The following is a 20479-nucleotide window of genomic DNA, read 5'->3' on the forward strand; positions in this document are numbered from 1 at the left end:
ATAGACAGATAGGTGCAGAAAGGGAAGAGAAGAGAGGAGGCAATGATAAAGCGAGAGGGACCGACAAGAAATCATAGAATGAGGAAGAGAAAGATAGAACGAGGGGGTGGGGAGGAAAGAGGGCACCGAGAGAGAGGGCGAGAGAGAGAGAAAGAGAAGAGGGAAGAGACGAGAATGAGATGAAGAGACGAAGAGTCAAAGAGCGGGACAGAGAGAAAGTCGCGCGACGAGAGGAGAGAGAGAGAGAGAGAGAGAGAGAGAGAGAAGTCAGAAAGAGGGAGTGAGGAGGGGGAGGCAAGAAGGAGAAAGGGAGGGTATGGTCGTTGTGAGCTCCTTACAGTGCATTGCCTTTACGAACCCCCCGAGTCCCGTCACACCCCGTGCCCTCCCCTCCACCCCTTCCTCCTATCTCTCTCCCTCGACAAATCGCGCACGACGTGCCTCTCATGAAGAGATCCACGAAACCAGCTTCGCCGTCGAGCGATTCGGGTCGTCGAGACTCATCGAGGGGAAAGGGGAGAGGGGACGGGGGGGAGGAGCGAGGGGAAGGGTTCAGGGAAGTCACACGCACACATCTCGCGTGTCGACGACGGGGTGCCCTGGTATATACCCCGTTTGTTTTCGTGCCGACGGTGGCGAAATCATCCTCCTTGCGAGAAGGTAGAATCGAGTTAGAGACCGACGATGTTCTCATCTCGTTCCTCGCCGTCGTCGGTGAGTCTAGCGAAGACTCTCACCGCTTGGTTGATCGTTTCGAGGGTTACGGGGTTATCAAACGTTTGGTCAAGCGAGGAGATGGAGAAGAAAGTCGCGAGAGAAAGAAAAAAATCGTAGCCGAAGATTTGCCAGCTCCATAATCTCCATACAAATATCTGAAGCTATATGTATTTGATCAAGTGCGAATAATTAACTTGATCGTTTCTTCATTTGTGAAACGATCTCCGCACGTCTAAATCTCGTGTCACTCTACGCAGAAATTAGAATTTGACCAGTCATAAAATTTTAATTTTAATCCGTTTCGTCCTGATTGGCTAAATTCTAATCCTCAATTCGCAATCCTAAGGGCCATGGCATACATAAAAATTTAAGTAAAGTGTAAGCGTAGCAAATCCAACATTGATTTCCTTAAGAATTGCGCGTAATCAAAAAAATAGGGAACAGAAAAATTTAAAGAACCGAACACTCCACAGTACGTGGTTTCTAATGATGAGGTTGAAATATTCTTATTCTCTGCTCCGTATTCCTTTGATTGCAGCCCCTTATTGCTTACATTTTACTGTTTAAGTTTTTTTGTGTGCCATGGTCCTCATTCAAGTAGTACAATTTATTGAAGCGATATTGGCCCAATACTACATCCCCAATGCCTACCAATGCTTAATCAACGTCTCGTCGATAAATTGTTCTAATCTCTAATACGACATAAACATGAGTTTAACTCTAATTCGGTGATTCTTGATACCATGGATCCTCCAACGGGAGAACGCTCGAGCTGATACCACGAATCCCCTCGTTCTCGATTGACGCGTAACCCTCCCGAAACTGGGCTCTCGGCAGTCTCGGCGAGTACATAGAGAAACCGGGACTCTGCTCTCTCGCGCGTCTCGACTCTCGACAAAGCGGCAAAGCGCCCCGCGCGTCTAAAATAGGCGCGCTAACGCGCAGAGGGACTTTCGAAACAGCCACGTTTCACATGCCGCCCGCCTCCGCGCTGGGAGGGAGACTCGGATGTGGCCTCGCTCTGCGCACCCTCCCCCCTTAACCCTTTCGTCCCTCGTGCTCGCTCGCCTGCGCGCGCGAACCATGTCGCGACAAATACGTCGCTTCCTCGTCGCGTCGGCGTTTGATAACACGCGCCGATGGCGTATTTACCTGTTCTGTTTCCTGGCTCGTCGCGACACGTCGATAGGCGAACCGCGCGGTAGAGTTCCATTTGGGACTCGAGGGATCGGCGGATGGAGGGACGGATAGGGAGAAGGAAGATGGGGAAGTCTTGTAATAGAAACTCGAGAATCATTCGTGCTATTTATAGCCTTTTCGAGGTAGTCCGATAAGGGAAGATCTTTAGGCGTGTTTATAATGAATGGCGGTTGACGGGATTGTGGTGTCTCGCGATGCGCAGGTGTGAACGACCTGATCTAACTAGGAAGTTAGGAAACGCCGTTTGCTTTTCGTAGTTAATGGTCCCCTACTTTCAAGTTCCTTGGGGGCAACCACCTTATTCCTCTTGTTACGTTCCCTCCCTTCCTGGTGTCCTAAATTTGGCGTCCTAAATTTATGGACCAACGCGCGCGAATTTGTATCGCATATTTGTATCGAGATATTAAATTTGATTTGTCGACGATAGCTATCGGGGACATGGCACGTAAGAGCGATCAAAGAACGCGGAATAATGGAGCAGACAATAGAAGCGCAAATAGCTCTCGCTATTACACGCGGCCGGCACCTCCGTCGCGACGCGACGAAACGAGCCGCCCGCGGAATCGAAAGGATAAACAAAAACGACGCGGGTAGCACGGGTAGTACCGTAACTCATGGATTCGCTCGTTCGCTTCTCTACCTGCGTGCTCGCGCGATTCACGCCCTTCTCTTCCTGTGCTCCCGCCGTCCCGCCCTGTCCCTCCCTCTCGCTCATACGCTAACGGTGAATCGCAATACGATATCACCGAGAAGCGAGAATCCACGAGGTCTACGAATTGCGACAATATCACGAGTGTCATCTGTGGGCGGTAATCAGCTTCATTTAAACCGCCAAACGCAACAGATAGACAGCCTACGCCATCTAGCGACGGCGCGCGACGTTACTTTTGAACGCGGTAGGGGAGTGTGCGCCATCTGGTGGCGGACGGTAAAATCAATTTGCGCGGGTCATACAATATTCTCGTGTGTGTTAATCAAAATGCATTTAATATTATTTTGTATATATATTTTTACAGTTAAAATGTTCTACATTGTACTATTATATCTTCAAATTTAAATCTTCAAATTTAAATCTTTAAATTTAAATCGATTTTTAAGAATTATCTGAAACATTCTTTTTTTTTAAATAATGAAATCAAATTCCAATTGAACTTGATACAAAGACCAACAGTCTTCGGACAAAATGTATATTTTACTCTTATTTATATAAATTAAAATAAATTTTATACAAATTATTTACATAAACGTCACATACAAATGTTTTTCTCATGATAGTAAAATATCACAGTTTATATGTACATATAAAAATAAACAATCCACTTGTCACACGCTCTCATATTTCATCTACAGTAATATAAAATATACGCGACTTTTACAGTCATAAAGTTCTAGAGAATTTTCTTAATCTCAAATCTTTTTAAAGTATATGTTACCTCGTTCTTTTTTATCATAGTGAAATTTAACTATCTCAAGACTGAGATTGCTCGCTCTGCTTTTTCCACGCTTTCGCGGAAGCCAAGAATTTGAGATTTGGCCTTTGCGACTCATCCTCTGGAAATACGAAGTCGAAGACTTCCTCCCAGCCGTCGTTGCTTCCGTCTTCGCCCACGACGCGCCTCTTCTTCTTCACCCTACGCGGCATCTTCTCCATTATCTTCGCGAGAGTTTCAGGGGTGCCTTTCTCACTTTCAAAGTCCTTCCAAGCTTCCAACAGTAGCACTCGGCTCTCGGTGTCGCCGTTGGCAATTTAACAGTTCGAACTTTGCGTACGCTATCCAAACTTTAACGTGTAACGTGCGCTCTAGCAGTCGCTCAAACAGCTGCCGAGCGTTCTCCGTCTCATCCTGAGCGATCTCAAAATCGATGTATGATTTCCATAATAGTTCCGGCATGTCCAGCCTCGGCCGCGCGACAGCGAACTCATATATCGACCGAGCGCGAGCAAACTCGCCTAATCGTGTCTCCAGCTCAGCGAATCGCATCCACGTGGTACAGTTCTCCGGTCCGAACTCGAGGAACTTGTCGTACAATTTGCGACACCGATCGAACTCCACCAGCTGTATCTCGAGGTCGATATAGCCCCGATAAAGCTTATCTGTTGGACATATTCCCAGCGCTAGGCCCAGCGTCTTTCTTGCCTTTGTAAAGTCCTTTTGTCGTATTTCAAAGTATGCACAAAGCAGCCAGATCTTTGAGAAAGTGAAACGCTTGTGTGGTATGAGTTCCAAGCACACTTTGTATATCTGCCGGCACCGTTCGATATCTTTGGCCTCCAGTTCCTCGAAGATAGCGTACTTGATCCATAAATATATGTATCTTCGCCAGAATTGCTTCTCCTTGGTGGGCGGCACATTAGCGATCGCTCGCTCGTATGTCTCGCGGACCACATCGACGTTACCCTCTGACTCCACCAATCTTAGATAGTCGAACCACGCGTCGTAATTTGAAGGATTCTCCTTGATCTCCTGCTCATACTGATGCTTTCGTTTGCTGACTATTACATCCTCGATGCCCGAGCGATCGCCGTACTTCTTCTCATGGATCGTGTACGCTTTGTAGATCTCCTGAGTGTTGCTTTTTGGTATGTGCTCCAACGCGTATTTATAGATTATGCGGGCCCGGTCGTGTTCTCGTTGACCCTCTTCGAATTTCGCGAACGCCAGGAACAGCTTCTCGTCCAGACCCTCGTCACCATAAAAGTTAACAGCGCGTTCGTAAACAGCACGCGCGCCCTTGATGAATCCATATGACTCTTCGAAGCGAGCGTACTTTATCCAGTGTTTCACATCAGGGTGAACCATAACGAATCGCTCGTAGATCTGTCGCGCCCGATCGATCTCCTTATAACGCAACTCGAACTTGATATACGTCTGCCAGGCCTGCTCGTCTGGTTCCCACTCCATCCATCGCTCGAACACCTGACGCGCACCAGCAATGTTCTCCAGCGTCTCCTCCATATAGGTGTACTTATACCAGAATTGATTGGCACGCGGCAGCAAGGTGACCGCTCTGTCCCAGAGATTTCTGGCGTGATTTACCTACCAATATTAATATATTAAGGACTTTGATGAATATATATAAAGTAAAAAGTTAATACCATAACAAACTGACACTGGCTAATTATGTGCATAACTTTAAAAATTATAAAAATGTATACAAGTATAAAAATAACGCTGCATAATTAGGTCTGTTTTCTGTGATCGAACTAGTATACATTGGAACTTAAAGTGAGATAGATATATGTTTGATATTTGACAGAAGCAATGAAGAGAATTTTAGTACAACTTAGTGCAAGAATGAAAAACAGATCTATTATGTAAAGCTTGGATCTTATGTACTAAATTATTCCGTGACATGGTGTACTTTATTCGATAATTCCATATAAACGTTGCGATGTCCTAAATTAGGGATGTTTTTAGATATATTAAACATTTTTTTGGATGCTTAATCCTAGAACACACACATGATATATATTTTCAGGATTTTTAAGAAGGTATGTTCTAGAGTTAATAAGTATAATGTGTTGATCAAAAATAAAAATAGTGATAAATATTTAAATAATAAAAGTATTATATTACGATGACAAGAATGTGCATAATAGAACGGATCTATAATCACCTGCCGATTACGCATCTCCATCTCAGTGTACTTGAGCCACAGCGCTATGTTTCGATGATCCACCTCGAGCGCCCGCTCGTAAATGGATCTCGCTCGCTGTATCTGTTTCTGGCTTTCTTCCCATTGCGCATACTTCATCCAGTTGGTGATGATCATGCGATTCTTGCGGATGATGTCTTCGAACGCCTTGCGCTTGCGATGCTGGTAATCCGCGAGCTCGTGCGGGTCCGAGATCTTCTGCTTCGGCGGCGGCGGCAGGATCTCCAGGTCGCGCTCCTTCGCCTCGCGTAGCAGCTGCTCCGCGGTAATCTGTATCTCCGCGGGCGCCTTGTTCTTCACCTTCGCTACCTTCGGCATCTTCTGCGACTTCTCCATGATGGACTAGGAGGTTAGACGGACTCCACTTGGTATTGCAGCTCCTTCAGCTTCTTCTAAGTTTACTATTGTATGATATGCTGCGCTTTATTATTTTTGCTGTCTGTAACACAATTCTGATACGCTGTAAATTACTCGAAATCGCGTTAAAATTGTAGATGACAACATACACAACGCTCTTACCTTCCCTCCGAATTGCTCGGAATGTGTGAGCCAGGATTGTAGATATTCTAGACCGTTTGCCACTTATGTATCTGAAGCATCGTCTGATTGGCCATCGTAGGTTGAGGCGGACTTATGATTGGTTGCATTATTACACCGCCATCTCTCATACTGCATTTTACTGCTCCTCCTTCCTTCTTGTCCTGTAAAATTAAGGTTAGGATGAAACCTTGTGGCGAGAGTAGCCGAGCTGGCGAGAGCTGCTGATTTGAATGGAATAACAGGAAATTTACTATGAAAAAATGGCACGTTTATTTAACAGACAGGCGATCAAAGACCTGGCTAAGATGCAGGTAGCCAGATATGGAAATAAAGCAGAACATTGGGTAAGTGTACTGTACTTCACAGGCTTTATAATCTTGCGTTGCTGTATCTTATAAATAAACTTATTATAATTTCATTGTTATTTTATATTGATTTTTTATTTGTTTATACATATTAAAAAAAATATTTATAACTAATTGCCGTCCGATTACAAATAAAGAATATAAACATTTGTAAGATTTTAAATATAATGTCTGTTTAATCCTTTTTTTGCTAAGTCTGTGATTAAAAAGAAAAAGACATACATGGACACAGCACTGAAACATTTTGACGAGTTCTATGGTAATGTCTATGGAAAGTCATGGGAACATATAAAAACTGCATTATTGATGGAAGAGCATAAATATATGGCTGTTGTAAACTCCTTCAGTGATATAGACAGAATAAAGTTACAGTTAGAGGTATATTTGCATAGTAAAGGATTATTGAAAATAGTACGATTTTTATTAACATTTGGTCTTCCTTCTAGTCCCACGGTGCTATGAATTTAAAAACAATTTATGAAGCCTATAAAGAACATATTGATGCAAATCCACCTAAATCTAATAAAACAAAGAACAAGCAAGCAAAAGGTCGAATAAAATCACTAATTTCTGATGCTGAGGTGTCAACAGTGCAGTCACATTATCCTACAGATTATGTATCACCTACATCTCTAAGTACAAGTGATGAAGCTGAGGATATAGCAGTACAGAATCAAGGGTTGCAGCCTGTTGAAATGAAACCTATTGAATCAGATTTGAATAAAATTGTCTTAGACGAAAATCGAATCATACAGCCCAATGCTGGCTTGAGTGGATTATATGAATTTGTACCAGCCACAAAAATTAAAGGTAACTGATATTGTAAAAATATAGAAATGCAAGTGTTAGGTGTAGAAATGAATTGTAATTTAATATATAATTTGATATTATTTTTCTCAGGTATGGAAGATTGGGTATTGGAATCACAACACTATGGCTATTACAAAGAGGGTGCAAGTTTTTCAGTGAACATCGAGAAAGAGATTCTATTAACATTTCCACAATATCTTAACATCTATACGTTTGAGGAAAATAATGATAGCAGATTCCCATCCCCAAAGAAAGGATCAACTGGCGTTTTAGGTTGGTTTAACTTTAACTGGGTTTAATTTTATAGATATAAATATTATAATTGTGTTATACAGATTATTATCTTCTGGATGGTACCTCGGTGTTACCAGTGTTAGCCTTAGACTTGCAACCTGGTGACATCGTGCTAGATATGTGCGCGGCGCCAGGAGGTAAGACCTTAAGCATTCTTCAGACACTCATGCCACAGATAATGGTGGCTAATGATGTTCAAAAGTCTCGAGTGGAGAGAATTAATAAAGTCATAAATCAATATGTAGCTGGCATTGGCCAGTGGGAGGACAGATTATGTGTGACAGAGCGAGATGCAAGATTTATTGACGATAATGATATGTATAATAAGGTAATGCACAGAAAATTTGATTTTTTCAGAGAAATTTTTTATAATTATTTCTTTACAGATCTTGGTGGATGTGCCGTGTACTACGGACAGACACGTTTTACATTCGGAAGAAAATAATATCTTCAAACCGCAAAGAATACGAGAAAGATTAAAAATACCAGAATTGCAAGCAGCCATTTTAACGTATGTACGAAATTCGATACTTTATCGTAAATATATCTCCTTACTCTTCTCTATTAGATAACTATCTGTTACAGTAATGCATTGAAGATAATATCGGTTGGTGGAACAGTTGTGTATTCTACTTGTTCTCTCAGTCCTATTCAAAACGATGGCGTCGTCGGCATGGCGCTGAAAAAGGTCTGGGAAGAAACTAATTCTATTATGATTGTAAAGTAAGTATTTTTTCATATATGTAACAATACATTATTATCTAACGTCATTTTATATTAACGATATTCTTTATTGAGACAGAGATATGAATAAAGCGCTGAATCCATTGAAATGTCTTTATAAATTTGGCAATTTTGGATTAAAATACGGCCATATCGCCATTCCTACGCTTCAAAATAATTGGGGCCCCACGTACTTTTGTAAAATAGTACGAACACGATAATAATAGGTAAGTGTGTACAAATAATTTAAGACCTAGAGATATCATAGACTTTATTATACATATACAGTATAATAAATAACATATATTTTATGTTCTTTATTATATAATAAAATCTATGTATTTTTTATATATAAAATAGTATTTTATATATAAAAAAATAAATACTTTTTATAATGTTATGCAACTGTACCTATACAAATATTAATGTCAATTATTAATGGACTTATTCCATAGTGATCAAAATTCACAGACTATGAAATATTATGTATAAAATTATTTATGATAAAATATAAATAATTAATTATAAATTATGCCATGATATACCTTTTATTTTGTATTATTTCTCCTTAAAGGTAACGTCTGATCGTTCGCTTCCTCATCAGGTGCTTCAATCTGGTTCCAAGGTTGTTCGTTACCGCTTCCAAAGATAGTGTAAACCAATATCTCGATTATGTATAGAATAATCGTTACAAGGAATACGATCCTCCATGCCTCTATAGTTTGCTGTAAACAATAAAAAAAGTCGAAGTACATCGATATATTCAGTGTAATCAACGAAGTAAAGAAAAAGTGATTTAAAGACTTTTTATTCCTTTGGAAATAATTTGGTTCTCTATCATCCTCTTTCCACCCTGAAACTTTAAAATTCTTTTTGTCATATTAACTTACGTTTCCGTGAGTCAATTGTCCAACGAATACCGGTACGACGAAACCGGGTATGGTAGCGACGAAATTTGTTATCGCCACCAAACTACCGGCAAAGTTCGGTGCGATGTCTATGTGGTTTGCCAGGAAACCAGAGTACATTCCGCCGATGCAAGTCACCGCGATCGTCATCAACACGACTGCTTTTGTGCGATCGCACCCGATGTATGACACCTGTATTAAGCATAGCATGGGTACGAGCGATGCTGCAACAGTTTTAAATTTAATTAGATTGAAAAATGCACTTAAAAATAATGAAAATAGCTATGTAAGATATCAAAAAATTCGCTACATATGTCTACATGTAAGTCAAAATTTGACTTATATTAACTTTGATTAATTAAATGTTGATTTTTTTGAAAATTTCATTAAATAGTTATTAAAACATACCAAAAAGAGTACCGATTTTTCTTGATGTTGTTACTGTGATGAGACCTTTTTTCTGCAGGATGGTTAATACTTCGCTGAGAATCATGGTGAAGAGCCACATACAAAAATACGGGATGGACAATAAACCTGTGTTCTGATAGCATAAATAAATTAATTTACGATATGTTAATTCGTATGCGTTAAAGCAAATTTTAAAGCAGTTCTTACCGAGCTCATGTTGAACTTCAGGATCTGATTCATAAAGGTGGGCAATTCTATCAGTAACATGTACCAGCCGAAATTACTGCAAAAATGAGCAACCAGAATTGCTATGAATGGTTTGGAGCGAAATACTTGTAGCCAAGGAATCTGCAATAAATGTGGATGGATAAAAAATTGAAGAATTTTTCAATTTAACTTGAGAATTAAATTTTTTAATTTAACTTTCAACGTACCACTTTAGAAATATTTTTCTTGTGTCCTCCCAAAGACATGACGATATAGTTCTTTTCTTCTTGAGTAATGAATCTCGTTTGTTCTTCCGGGGAATCTGCTATCATCAGCCACCAAATAGTGCACCAAATCAAGCAAAGTGCGCCTTCAATGTAGAAGATGGATTCCCAACCGAGATTTACAGCCAACATGCCGGTTAGTAGAATGGAAATCACAGTGCCGAGTGCCGTTCCTAAAAATTTCTCAAAATTTGATTTCTTCAAAGAAAATTTTATGACGCGTTCGAAAAATTCCAGGTATCAAATAGATCTATATTATATCATGATTTTTACAAGAATCTTATCAAGAAAGAAACTCAATTTTCGCGTTGTAATTACAGATCACGAAAGAATTGTAGAATCACGATGAAAGATTTTGGTATATATTGCTGAAACTTCACCAAAGATGTTTTCTGTAATTTTTCTTCTTACCTGCATACACGATCGAGGCAATGACGTTTCTTTCATGTGGCGGCGCCCACTTGGCGATCATCACGTGCATGGCGGGGAATGATACACCCTGTAATTCAAGCGCTCGAAGTTATAATCGTATTGGAATATCAAGTCTGTGTTAACATAAGTCATTACTGACACCACCGATTCCCTGAAGAAATCTCATAGCTATGAAGAGCCAGTAGTGCGTACGAGCAGCGATGGGTGTCAGTATGGATGCAACGAGATTCAACAGAACCGATCCATTCATCAGCCACTTAGCTGACCAGAGTTCTGCTAATCTCCCACCCGGCAACATGGATATTGTGTAGCCCCAGAAATAGGAAGATAGAATAAGGCCTTGAATAAATTCGTTCCATACGAATGGACCGTCCTGAAAAGATTCAGTAATAGTTAACTAAATGTTTTCTTTTTTTTTAATTAAAATGCTGAGGTCTTTTTGCCAAAGCTACGACATGAGGATTACTTGTCGAATCTCTTTCTTACAATAAGCTCATCACCTCATTTTTGATCGCTGTGACATCTGAGGTATCATCGAACTGGCAAATGTTTGTGCTCGTTAGCGTGGTATTGTCAGTTTCTGAATCGTTTGAAATAGATAATTTGATGTGTGATTTAATAGCTGTATAATTCACCATAGCGACGATAGCTACGCTAGCATTAACTTTAAAGCCATAAAGTATAGCGAGGCCGATTGATCCCATTACAGCCATCAGATATCGAAACGGACATGCCATTCTGTTTCCTCCTATGGCCAGAAATAAATATTATAATCAGATGCTTTTTTTTAGTATAAAATTAATAAAAGAGAATTATTTTTATATATCACAATTCTTTAGTATTATACAAATATTTTACTAAACTTCAAATTTTTAATTTCTATCTTATTTTTTATGACGAAAGTTAAAATAGTATTTGATTTATTTAATTTAACTTATTTTTTTTATCATCTGCGATTTATCGCGACGTGAAATGTTGCGTCATTTCCTGATAATCAGCATGCTGATTGTCAGGACAATTATACTCGTGAATCGTATTCGAATTCTTATTTTTTCATAAATATGTGATGAGTCGCATATAGCACTTGGCGTCTACCTGACAAGCCGTAAATGATTTTTCCTTTGAAATGTCACGACAAAATTATGATACTTGCACAATTGGTTGCTTAAACTAATGTATTTTTAGATGCACGAGAATTGTTTTTACAGTGGAGGAATGAAAACAAGTTTTTTAAATTGAAACAATTTTCTACTCGGGCGAAATGTTCTTCGATTTGAAGAAATGAATTTTCCGCGTCTGGCTTGACGTCAAATCGATTTTGTATGTTTAAAGGCGTACCCAAGAGAGAGAGAGATTATTTTAAGAACGAGAATTTGCGGCGCGCCGACATGCGGGCCGTCACTTCGAACACAATGTTATTCTGATGCAACTCTGAGTTTCTATAACGATCTCGCAGTTCTCTATTTACACACGCGGAATTAAATTTATATATCATTTGAATTTAATTGTATCTCGCAAATTTGTGCAACTCCGAGATGATGAAAATTTGTATGTTGAACACATGTTGAATGCACGTGATAAGGATTATGTATCGGCACTTGCACAGCGTTGCGTCCGGTTGCGTCGTAATGCATTCACACATGTTGCACATCAGCAAGGCTGGAAATCAATTTCCAATCCATAAAATTAACCAAACTCTATGCGTTTCGCGAAAATCGATGTAGAGTAGAGGACGCGACAAGGTCATGGAAGGTGACTCAACCTAGAGAGTTGTCTTTAGTATTTTTTAAACAATTAAATTAAATGATGCAATTTTTATACATACGTAATTAGAGTTTAAGAAATCTAATTTAAGAAATATGCGATTGAAAATTTTTTTAGTAGCTTTTTAGCAAAAATTAATACTATATATAAAATATCTCCATCTTTCCTGAATGATTTCTTTGTTACTTTATTAATTTCTTCCTCCTAATATTTTATAATTCTAAAGTACATTTGTAGGAAATCCTGATCTTTCTGAGAGTCAGAAGAATCATTGCTTACCAGTAGTATTTTCCATGGCTATCATACTAATAGGAACGTATCTTCCACAATACCCAGAGGATTCCAACGAAGATGTATCGCAGCAAAATAATTAATAATTACGTTTCTCCAATAATTCTCTGTACTCCTATTCAATTTTATACCGTCGTAGAGTTTTCTTCCTCTCGAGTGGACATATTCTGGTGTCCACCCGATCGCTTCCGGCTCGTGATGGGAGTAGCGTGCCACTGATGTAAAGCAGCACGGGAAAGTCGAGAAATTCTTGGAGCGACTTCGGTCCGGTCTCCGGAGGGATGCGGAGCGTGCGTCTCTTCTATAAACGCCCGCCGCACGTACGCGTGTGCGAGGGAAGGATCACACGAAATACAAGAGGCCGATGCCTCGTACTCTCATCCACTCTCATCTCAGTCATTGACGTTGGCGGCCGGCGTTCTAAAGATAAAGGGCAAAGGGTGAGCGGTTGCATCACCTGCCTCCGCATTTCGCGAGTAATGTCCATTTCTGTCAATGTAGAATTATCTTTAATCTCGGTTTAACTTACTTTTCATCTTTTTCTACACACAGAAAAATACTGTGCGCAAATAATAATTACTTGTTTCAAGTATTTTCAAAGTTTATATATCTACAAATTTTATCATAAGTTCATCACAAAAGCACCAAATTCATTCAAAATATATTCTCAATCCTAGTAAGTTTAATACTTCGATCAATAAATTAAAACATAATAATGAGTTTTTTTTAAATTTGTAATAAGTACCTATATATTTTAAGATTATTATTATAAAAAATATTCTTTGTTAAAAATAACTGTTACTTAAAAAAGAAATGAATTGAACAATCACTTTTCTTAGTAATAAAATAATATTTTCTGTGTAGTTGTAAGAATTAGAAAAAGATAAACAATAAATTAACTCGAATTAAAATTAGTCTATATTGGTAGAAATGAGCTTAAGGGAAAAAGTATCGATTAACAGTCATTGCTTTTATCAATCAACAACTATACAGCTCAGATCATTTATGCTAAGCAATATTACAGCAACGTTTCTACAATACTGAAGTAATATTGCAACGTTGCAGCAATGTTGCTGCAAGTTTTTGTGCTGTATGCGAAATTAATGATAAAATAATTAATATTAAAACAATTAAGACAAATGAATGATTTAAAAGTATGAATACAATAACGATAATTATTTATAAGTAATGTGATTGCTCGCGCTCAACTTTTCCGAAAGTTTCATGAATGAAAATTTTCTCTAAACTCGAAATTTCTACTTTTATTTTTGATACTTCATTGAGCTCTGCTTGGCCCACTGTGTATTTATTTCTAGGATCGCTCGTGTTCTCCATACCGAGCGTAAAATTTGTTTATTCGAGCGAACCTGAAGCTAGGCTCGAGCGAACATCGAACATGTAAGATGAAAAAAATGTCGACCGCGTTTATAAATTTTTAATATATGTAACAGAGACTTGCTTTCTCTCTCCTTCTTCTCCTCATATTCTTTCGTTATCCCCCACGTGAGCTCATGATCTCGTTAGTGTGTGGATCGCCAAAAGCGTCACAGTGAACATGAGCGCAAACTCGGAGGCTGGTGATCATCTCGACGAGATCTACGACTGGATCGATCAAATTAAGTTTTCCAGGCCCAAAAGAAACATAGCTAGAGATTTTTCCGATGGAGGTAACAAAAAAGCATGATCTCTATATAAATCCATTTGTCAATTCCTCTCCCGTGAAAGGTCGACGGTCTCCCAAGATTATGTCTGTTTTTTTATAGTTGAACTAATGTACATTTTTTGTAATTAAAGTGAAATAGGTATATTTAGCAAAAGCGAGAAATCTAGTGCAGTCTAATGCAGCAATAAAAAAAACAAACCTATTTTCTTCAGGAATAACGTTACAGAAAATTTAATCACTACGTTTAAACTTCAGTGTTGATGGCGGAGCTGTTGAAACGCTATTACCCTAAGTATGTGGACGTACATAATTACGTTGCCGGCAACAGCATTGCGAAGAAGAGTGACAATTGGAGCACACTGAATCGCAAGGTGCTGTCAAAGATCGATATGAGGCTGGGGAAGGAAGCAATTAATCAGCTGGCGAGTTCTCAACCAGGCATCATCGAGAAAGTCCTCACAGATCTGCGAGTCAAGATCTTGAAGGATTCAGAGAGAGACAGAGAGTTGTTTTACTTTGGCCACGAGGACAGTAAAGGTGGCTATTGGATTGTAACAAATTATCTTTAAATTCTCCTTTCCTCAAATCATTTTTAATTTCTACAGATAATATAGAGACAGTAAAGTCGGTGCTAAATCCTGATGAGTTAGCGAACAAGACGGTCCCCCGGCACATTTTCGCTCGTCTGAAGCAGGAGCTGCAGGAGAAAAACGATACTATCTCCACATTACAGCAGAAGATCTCGCATCTGGAAAGTATAATGAAGCTGAAGGACCAACGGATCGACGACCTCACATTACAGATCACAAGGCTGCCTGTTGAGCGAAACGTTCCTATGCCTCATCCTCACGTTATCGGCAATGGAATCTCGAAACGCGTTTCCACCAAGCTGTCGTAATAAACTTTATCGAGAAATGTGTCAAGTGCTCTCTGATTGTAGCTTTTATATAACACAGCGTAGCTTGTCCTTTTTTTGACATATGTATCATGTATAAAAGAATACACTTTTTATTATCATCTAGTTGGGCCATTCATGTAATCTTACAATATTATACATGAAATTATAGTATATTATACTATGTATAGTATAACTGAATTAAATAGAGCAGTCATGAAATCTTTTTTGATCTTTCAAGTGTCCAGCTTGGATCCTATAAATCTTTTGGACATTTTAACAAAACAGAATCCCATAGTAAATTATGCAGAAAATATCGATAGCTTCACACACGAGATGTTGATCAAATGTCACGCTGATTTTATGTGGGTGGAGATACCAGGATGACACCGTCGCCACGTACAAATAGCATCTGGATAGTTCTCTTTTTCTGCCGATAGATCTCCTCGTATGTTTCCTCGTCGATCTCCACTATGTTTATGATCTCTTCCACATCGCCCAGCACCATGTTCAGATGTTGGTCGAAGGCCTGAAATTACATTAAAATGTAAGAATCGTTTTATAAACGAAGACTATATAAGATAGAAACAAAGACTTATCCTTTCTTAGCTGTAGTTTCTTTTCGTTCTATTTCTAATCATCCAATAATTTTAATTAGACCTAATAAAGAACAATGGAAAGTTCATTACGTGTAGTTTTCCTCGGAGTTCTCTCTCGTTCCTCATCTTTACATAAATCCGCTCCTCCAGGCTTAGCTTTATGAGGTCCAGCGGCTCCTTCACATCTATTGGCGGCAACTGTTTTGGAGCAACATCCAGGATTATTTGCACTACTTATTTGTACAATCTACATGGACGCAAAAAACTCACCTGCTCTGATTCCTCAACCATAGCGCGTTTTTTAGGTTTCTTGTGACAATTGCGTAATAATGGGCGATCAACGACGCAATCAAGGAAATCGTGAATTAATGTGTACAACTTAAATATCTCGTAATTGATGCGAGATTGATCACAGGAAATTATAGGTTACCGGCTACCGCCATAGAGGCAGAAGATAACTGAACTGCGTGTTGGTATTTAGAGAAGGAAGTGGAAGCAGGCGTCATATTGTTATTTCTCAATTCTTGCAATTTAACAATTAATTAAAAAGAATATCTTTTCACCATGTAATATAATTTCATTCTGTCTTTATTACTCATTATTGCGACACTAACAATAAAGATAAATTTTTCGATTATCAAATGGGCTTGATGGGATAAATGAAGAGCGATGACATTATCGACCATTTTGATTGTACTGAGCATTAAGGATAATAAATGTGATCTGCAGACAGCAGGCATGTTCAAAATCGAGACATAAAATGTTATAATAAAGATGTTTTTTTAATGATGAAAACATGTTTAAAGTGGCTCAAAATGGTGACGGATAAAAAAAAAGATATAGTTTAAAGAATAGAATATTATTGCGTTTAAAATGAAATTTCTTAAAAAACCAAAAAGGATTATAAGAATCAGCATTATATATACATAGATATTTCAAATTTCTACATATTTTTGCATTTCTTTCTATTTTATGGAATCAATAATAAATTTATTTACGTATTATCTACAAATTAAATTTTAATTATAGAAATCTTATAATTATTAACGTCGCATGACGTCGATTGAGTCTAATCGCTATATTCATGCGCATCATGGCTTAATAATTTTTATTATACATAACTTTTTTTAAATATATTTTTGTTAACTAAGTGTTCCTATCGTTGTCCACATTACATCATTGAGACAATATGAGATGGTAGAATGAGTTTTGATCTCTTCAATAGTTTTAAATATGGACTGCTTTTTATGAATATAACCAAATTCTCACTGGACAATATATTTTAACTAAATTTCTGATTATGTATGTAAGATGTTTTGTTATTGTACATTGAAAATGACCCGATCGGTGTCGAAACGTTTGATTATTGTATATATATACGTTTATTAAAGATCTTATATTGTAGTTGGCTCGTTTGCCCTTGTTTTATTTATTGATTTATTCTAATTGAGCTATATTAACATTTAATTATCTTATAATTATTATAAAAGAGTTCTTCTGTTATTAATTACAACTTCTAAAAATACAAGTAGAATAATCAGCGTCAAGAAACGTTTCTTATGATTATTATTGTTTTTTTATGATTATTATAGCAGATTAGACTAAGGCGAAATTTTTGTATTAAAAAGTTCACCTTTCATTTACTTAATCTAATCAGATTTATTCTTCAGCGTATCATCCAAATTAGAAAAATAAACTGCATCATTCAAATTTGTTAAATTAAACTGTAAACTGCCATTAGTTCTGTAAATAATTAATAAATGAGGATCGTTAAATCAATTTCCTATAATTGATTTATATATTTAAAAAAAACGAAATTACAATTTTATAAATTACCTGAAAATTTTTATGCAAATCTTTCATTAATTTTCTGCAATATATTTACAGCTCCTGCTTGCAACTGATTTATCTGAGCGCTAATAGTGACATCGTTAATAGTCAGATTGTGATAATGGATTTGATTGTTTTCTAATAGTTCAAACGTATGCATTAATCTATTTAAGACGTCAGTGATCTTCGTTGTAACAGATTTGAATTCGAGTAAAACACTTCGTGTCTTAGCCATGTTATGTTCAATATTGATTTTTAACATTTTCTGTTAGAAATAAAACAATATAAATTAAATGAAACAAAATCAAATCTATAAACGATATTACAAAAATATGCCAAAGCAATTTTTATAAAAAAAAAAAGGAAACGATACAGCTATACAGCTTATTATCATATTAAAGATATGCTCTAAATATAACTACATATAACAATACCTATATATAACAATACCTATAATCTTAATAATGTAAGCTATAAAGAAATATGATAAAAAATATATATTTTATAATCATATAATTGTAAAGATAATTAATAGAGAACTTTCCGAAATTTATTGTTATCGATGCCATTATTGAGAACATTATAGAACATGATTATAGAGAGGACATATCTCGGGATATAATGTATAAAAAAACAATGTACAATTATTTAAACAAAAAATTTGATAATACCTTGTCGTTCAATAGAACATCTATCTGCCTTCTTAAACTTTTCTGCTTCTCCTTTACTTCTTTTATCTGCTTCTTTATATTCTTCAACTTCTTCAATTGTCTTATTTGCCTTTCCATATTTTTCAGCTTATTTCTCATGATATTTATTAGTTCTCGCCACTATATGTAAAAATAATTTTACTTACTAATGGATTCAGCAGAGTGTTTGATTTCGCAATAAAAGTTGTTTTTCGCTTGGAAATGTATATGTTTTTCAGCAAGGACACTGTGTAATAGACATTGAATGTGATGAAGAGTGATATCCAATAGAAGCTATACTTTTTCGAATGTAAAACAGGACTTTTATTGGGATATCGCTCAACCAGTGAGAAATAACAATGGAATCGATGTCGATTCGACGACAATTTGATGATTTCGACATCGATTCGATATCGATTCCGAATTTTCATTATCATTTCTCACTGGGTGAGCGATATCCCAGTAAGAGTTCTGTTTTACATTCGAAAAAGTATAGCTTCTATTGGATATCACTCTTCACTCATTAGTCATTGCTCATCGCATCCAGTGTGCGAGGGCTATAAAAGGTTGCGCAGAATAAAAGGAATATGGAGCAGAGAACAATGAATAAGAATTTCAACCTATCAGAAAGTATGTACTGTACATATATACTATTTACATACAGTAAAAAACTATATGTACTATTTTTAAAAGCTGTGTATTTTTTACTGTGTACTAAAAAAAAACTATAATCTACTATTACGGCCTATGATGGATTTTGTCAAAAGTTACGATTACATTGTTAGGCCGGAATCAGACTACGCATTGAAGATTGAGGTTGAAGATTGAAGATTGAAATTTGACCAATAAGGACAAAGAAATTTTAGCTCCTTTCGTTTCGATTGGTCAAATTTGAATTTTTCAATCTTCAATCTCAATCTTCAACGCGTAGTCTGATTCCGACCTTATACTCTTATTACCTCGCAAATACAATGGCTGCGTTCAGCAGACTCAACAGTTTTGCAACCGTTTTATGATTGTCTGCTGAGATAGGACCATTCTTCTAGATCTAAAAGTATGATCCAATTAGCGCGAAGGAAACTTACAACAGTTGCAAAACAAACGTTCTGCTGAACGCACCCATTGAGCGTAGTAAGCCTTAAGTCCTTAGAAACTGAACAATCACAATCGAAGATGTTAGAAAAATAATCGATTGTGGTTGGCCAGTTCCTTAAGGCCCTGCGGATAATGGAGGAAGGAAATATTAGGAATAGGAATAAATATTAAGATTTCAACCTATCAGAAACCGTGCATTCCAGTGTAACTGGTATCTGATAGGTCGAAATCTTAATATTTATTCCTAATATTTATTCTATTGTACATAGGTTGTAAGACTTAAGGTTTTTACTACTCCTATTGTGTTTGCGGGATTGCAGGAACGCTACTTAAAGAGGTTCTCGCGCTACTTCCTAGTCAATAGACAGTTTATTCACAATAATATATAAAATAATTAAAATAATGGAATAAAAAGATTACTAACAATATCTTATGCCATTATACATAATTATTGTTAATTTTATATGTTACTAAATATTTTCAAAATGACAAAATAAAAGTTGTAAGATGCTCATTTGATGTATACGCATCGTCCATTTGACATATATTCTAGCTTTTTTCATTGAAGAACATAAATTTCTTGTAAACTGTACGGTCAGTTTAAATGAAACTTTACGAGAACAAACTTAAGTGTTTAATTTATGATTATAATGATTTTTAAATTGCTGTCTTATACGCAAGTGTCTCGATTTAAAAGAGAATAACTACAGAATAAAGTTATACCTTCAACTTGTAATATAAAATTCTATAAATTTAGAATTAAATATCTTCAAAATGGTACGGTAAAAGAGTCAATGAAATTTTTTCTAGATATTATTGATATTATTAACTTTTACATTACATGTATATTATAGAGGCTGCGGTCGACTTGACGCTAAGAACGCTTCGAAGCGTTTGAGCGACCAATCAAAGCAAAGAATTTTACGAATTGACTAATCAAAGAATGCTTTTCGAAGCTTTTGTAGCGTCAAGTGGACCGCAGACAGACTTGTCTTATTTTTCATCAAACGCGAGAACCTCCTTAAAACTAGGAGCGATTCAAATGTTGCGCGCCGCCGTGGCGGACGAGCGCCGAGCGTGGCGCCAGCTGGCAGTGTCCGGCGGAGTT

General features: G+C 37.2%; 5 protein-coding genes across 7 annotated transcripts; 2 read left to right on the plus strand and 3 right to left on the minus strand.

The window, feature by feature from the left end:
• Positions 1–3251: 3251 nt before the first annotated feature.
• On the minus strand, positions 3252–6119 carry crn (pre-mRNA splicing factor crn). Its single transcript, XM_018448395.1, is given in 4 exon segments — positions 3252–3662; positions 3664–4955; positions 5536–6013; positions 6094–6119. Coding segments are annotated over 3 exon segments (1944 nt in total). The 5' UTR covers positions 5911–6013; positions 6094–6119; the 3' UTR covers positions 3252–3385.
• A 164-nt stretch (positions 6120–6283) lies between these two features.
• On the plus strand, positions 6284–8958 carry l(2)10685 (5-methylcytosine rRNA methyltransferase l(2)10685). The gene is made up of 9 exons (XM_018450685.1): positions 6284–6458; positions 6675–6857; positions 6926–7289; positions 7380–7562; positions 7625–7911; positions 7970–8094; positions 8169–8306; positions 8386–8533; positions 8881–8958. The coding sequence occupies exons 1-8, from the start codon at positions 6375–6377 to the stop codon at positions 8525–8527; spliced, it is 1506 nt and encodes a 501-aa protein (XP_018306187.1). The 5' UTR covers positions 6284–6374; the 3' UTR covers positions 8528–8533; positions 8881–8958.
• On the minus strand, positions 8214–12693 carry MFS3 (major facilitator superfamily transporter 3). Of its 2 annotated transcripts, none has more exons than XM_018450665.1 (10): positions 12589–12693; positions 11046–11293; positions 10685–10918; positions 10525–10612; positions 10057–10286; positions 9830–9970; positions 9623–9755; positions 9197–9438; positions 8852–9031; positions 8214–8273 (listed from the first exon to the last, which is right to left on the minus strand). In XM_018450665.1, the coding sequence occupies exons 1-9, from the start codon at positions 12611–12613 to the stop codon at positions 8855–8857; spliced, it is 1518 nt and encodes a 505-aa protein (XP_018306167.1). In that variant the 5' UTR covers positions 12614–12693; the 3' UTR covers positions 8214–8273; positions 8852–8854. The 2 variants fall into 2 exon arrangements, with proteins under 2 accessions (XP_018306167.1, XP_018306176.1); XM_018450674.1 differs by lacking the exon at positions 12589–12693 and adding an exon at positions 11641–11673.
• Positions 12694–13922: 1229 nt separating this feature from the next.
• LOC108724352 (sperm flagellar protein 1) lies at positions 13923–15455 on the plus strand. 2 transcript variants are annotated; one of them, XM_018450698.1, is made up of 3 exons: positions 13923–14267; positions 14519–14800; positions 14869–15455. In XM_018450698.1, exons 1-3 carry the CDS (start codon positions 14156–14158, stop codon positions 15159–15161), a joined length of 687 nt encoding a protein of 228 aa, XP_018306200.1. In that variant the 5' UTR covers positions 13923–14155; the 3' UTR covers positions 15162–15455. The 2 variants fall into 2 exon arrangements, with proteins under 2 accessions (XP_018306200.1, XP_018306209.1); XM_018450707.1 differs by having other exon boundaries at positions 14878–15455.
• Positions 15456–15503: 48 nt separating this feature from the next.
• LSm3 (U6 snRNA-associated Sm-like protein LSm3) lies at positions 15504–16315 on the minus strand. Its single transcript, XM_018450717.1, has 3 exons — positions 16028–16315; positions 15848–15955; positions 15504–15687 (listed from the first exon to the last, which is right to left on the minus strand). Exons 1-3 carry the CDS (start codon positions 16046–16048, stop codon positions 15520–15522), a joined length of 297 nt encoding a protein of 98 aa, XP_018306219.1. The 5' UTR covers positions 16049–16315; the 3' UTR covers positions 15504–15519.
• Positions 16316–20479: the final 4164 nt, after the last annotated feature.

Source organism: Mycetomoellerius zeteki, unplaced genomic scaffold (assembly GCF_001594055.1).
Source record: "Mycetomoellerius zeteki isolate Tzet28-1 unplaced genomic scaffold, Tzet1.0 scaffold106, whole genome shotgun sequence".
NCBI classification, from domain to species: Eukaryota; Metazoa; Arthropoda; class Insecta; order Hymenoptera; family Formicidae; genus Mycetomoellerius; species Mycetomoellerius zeteki.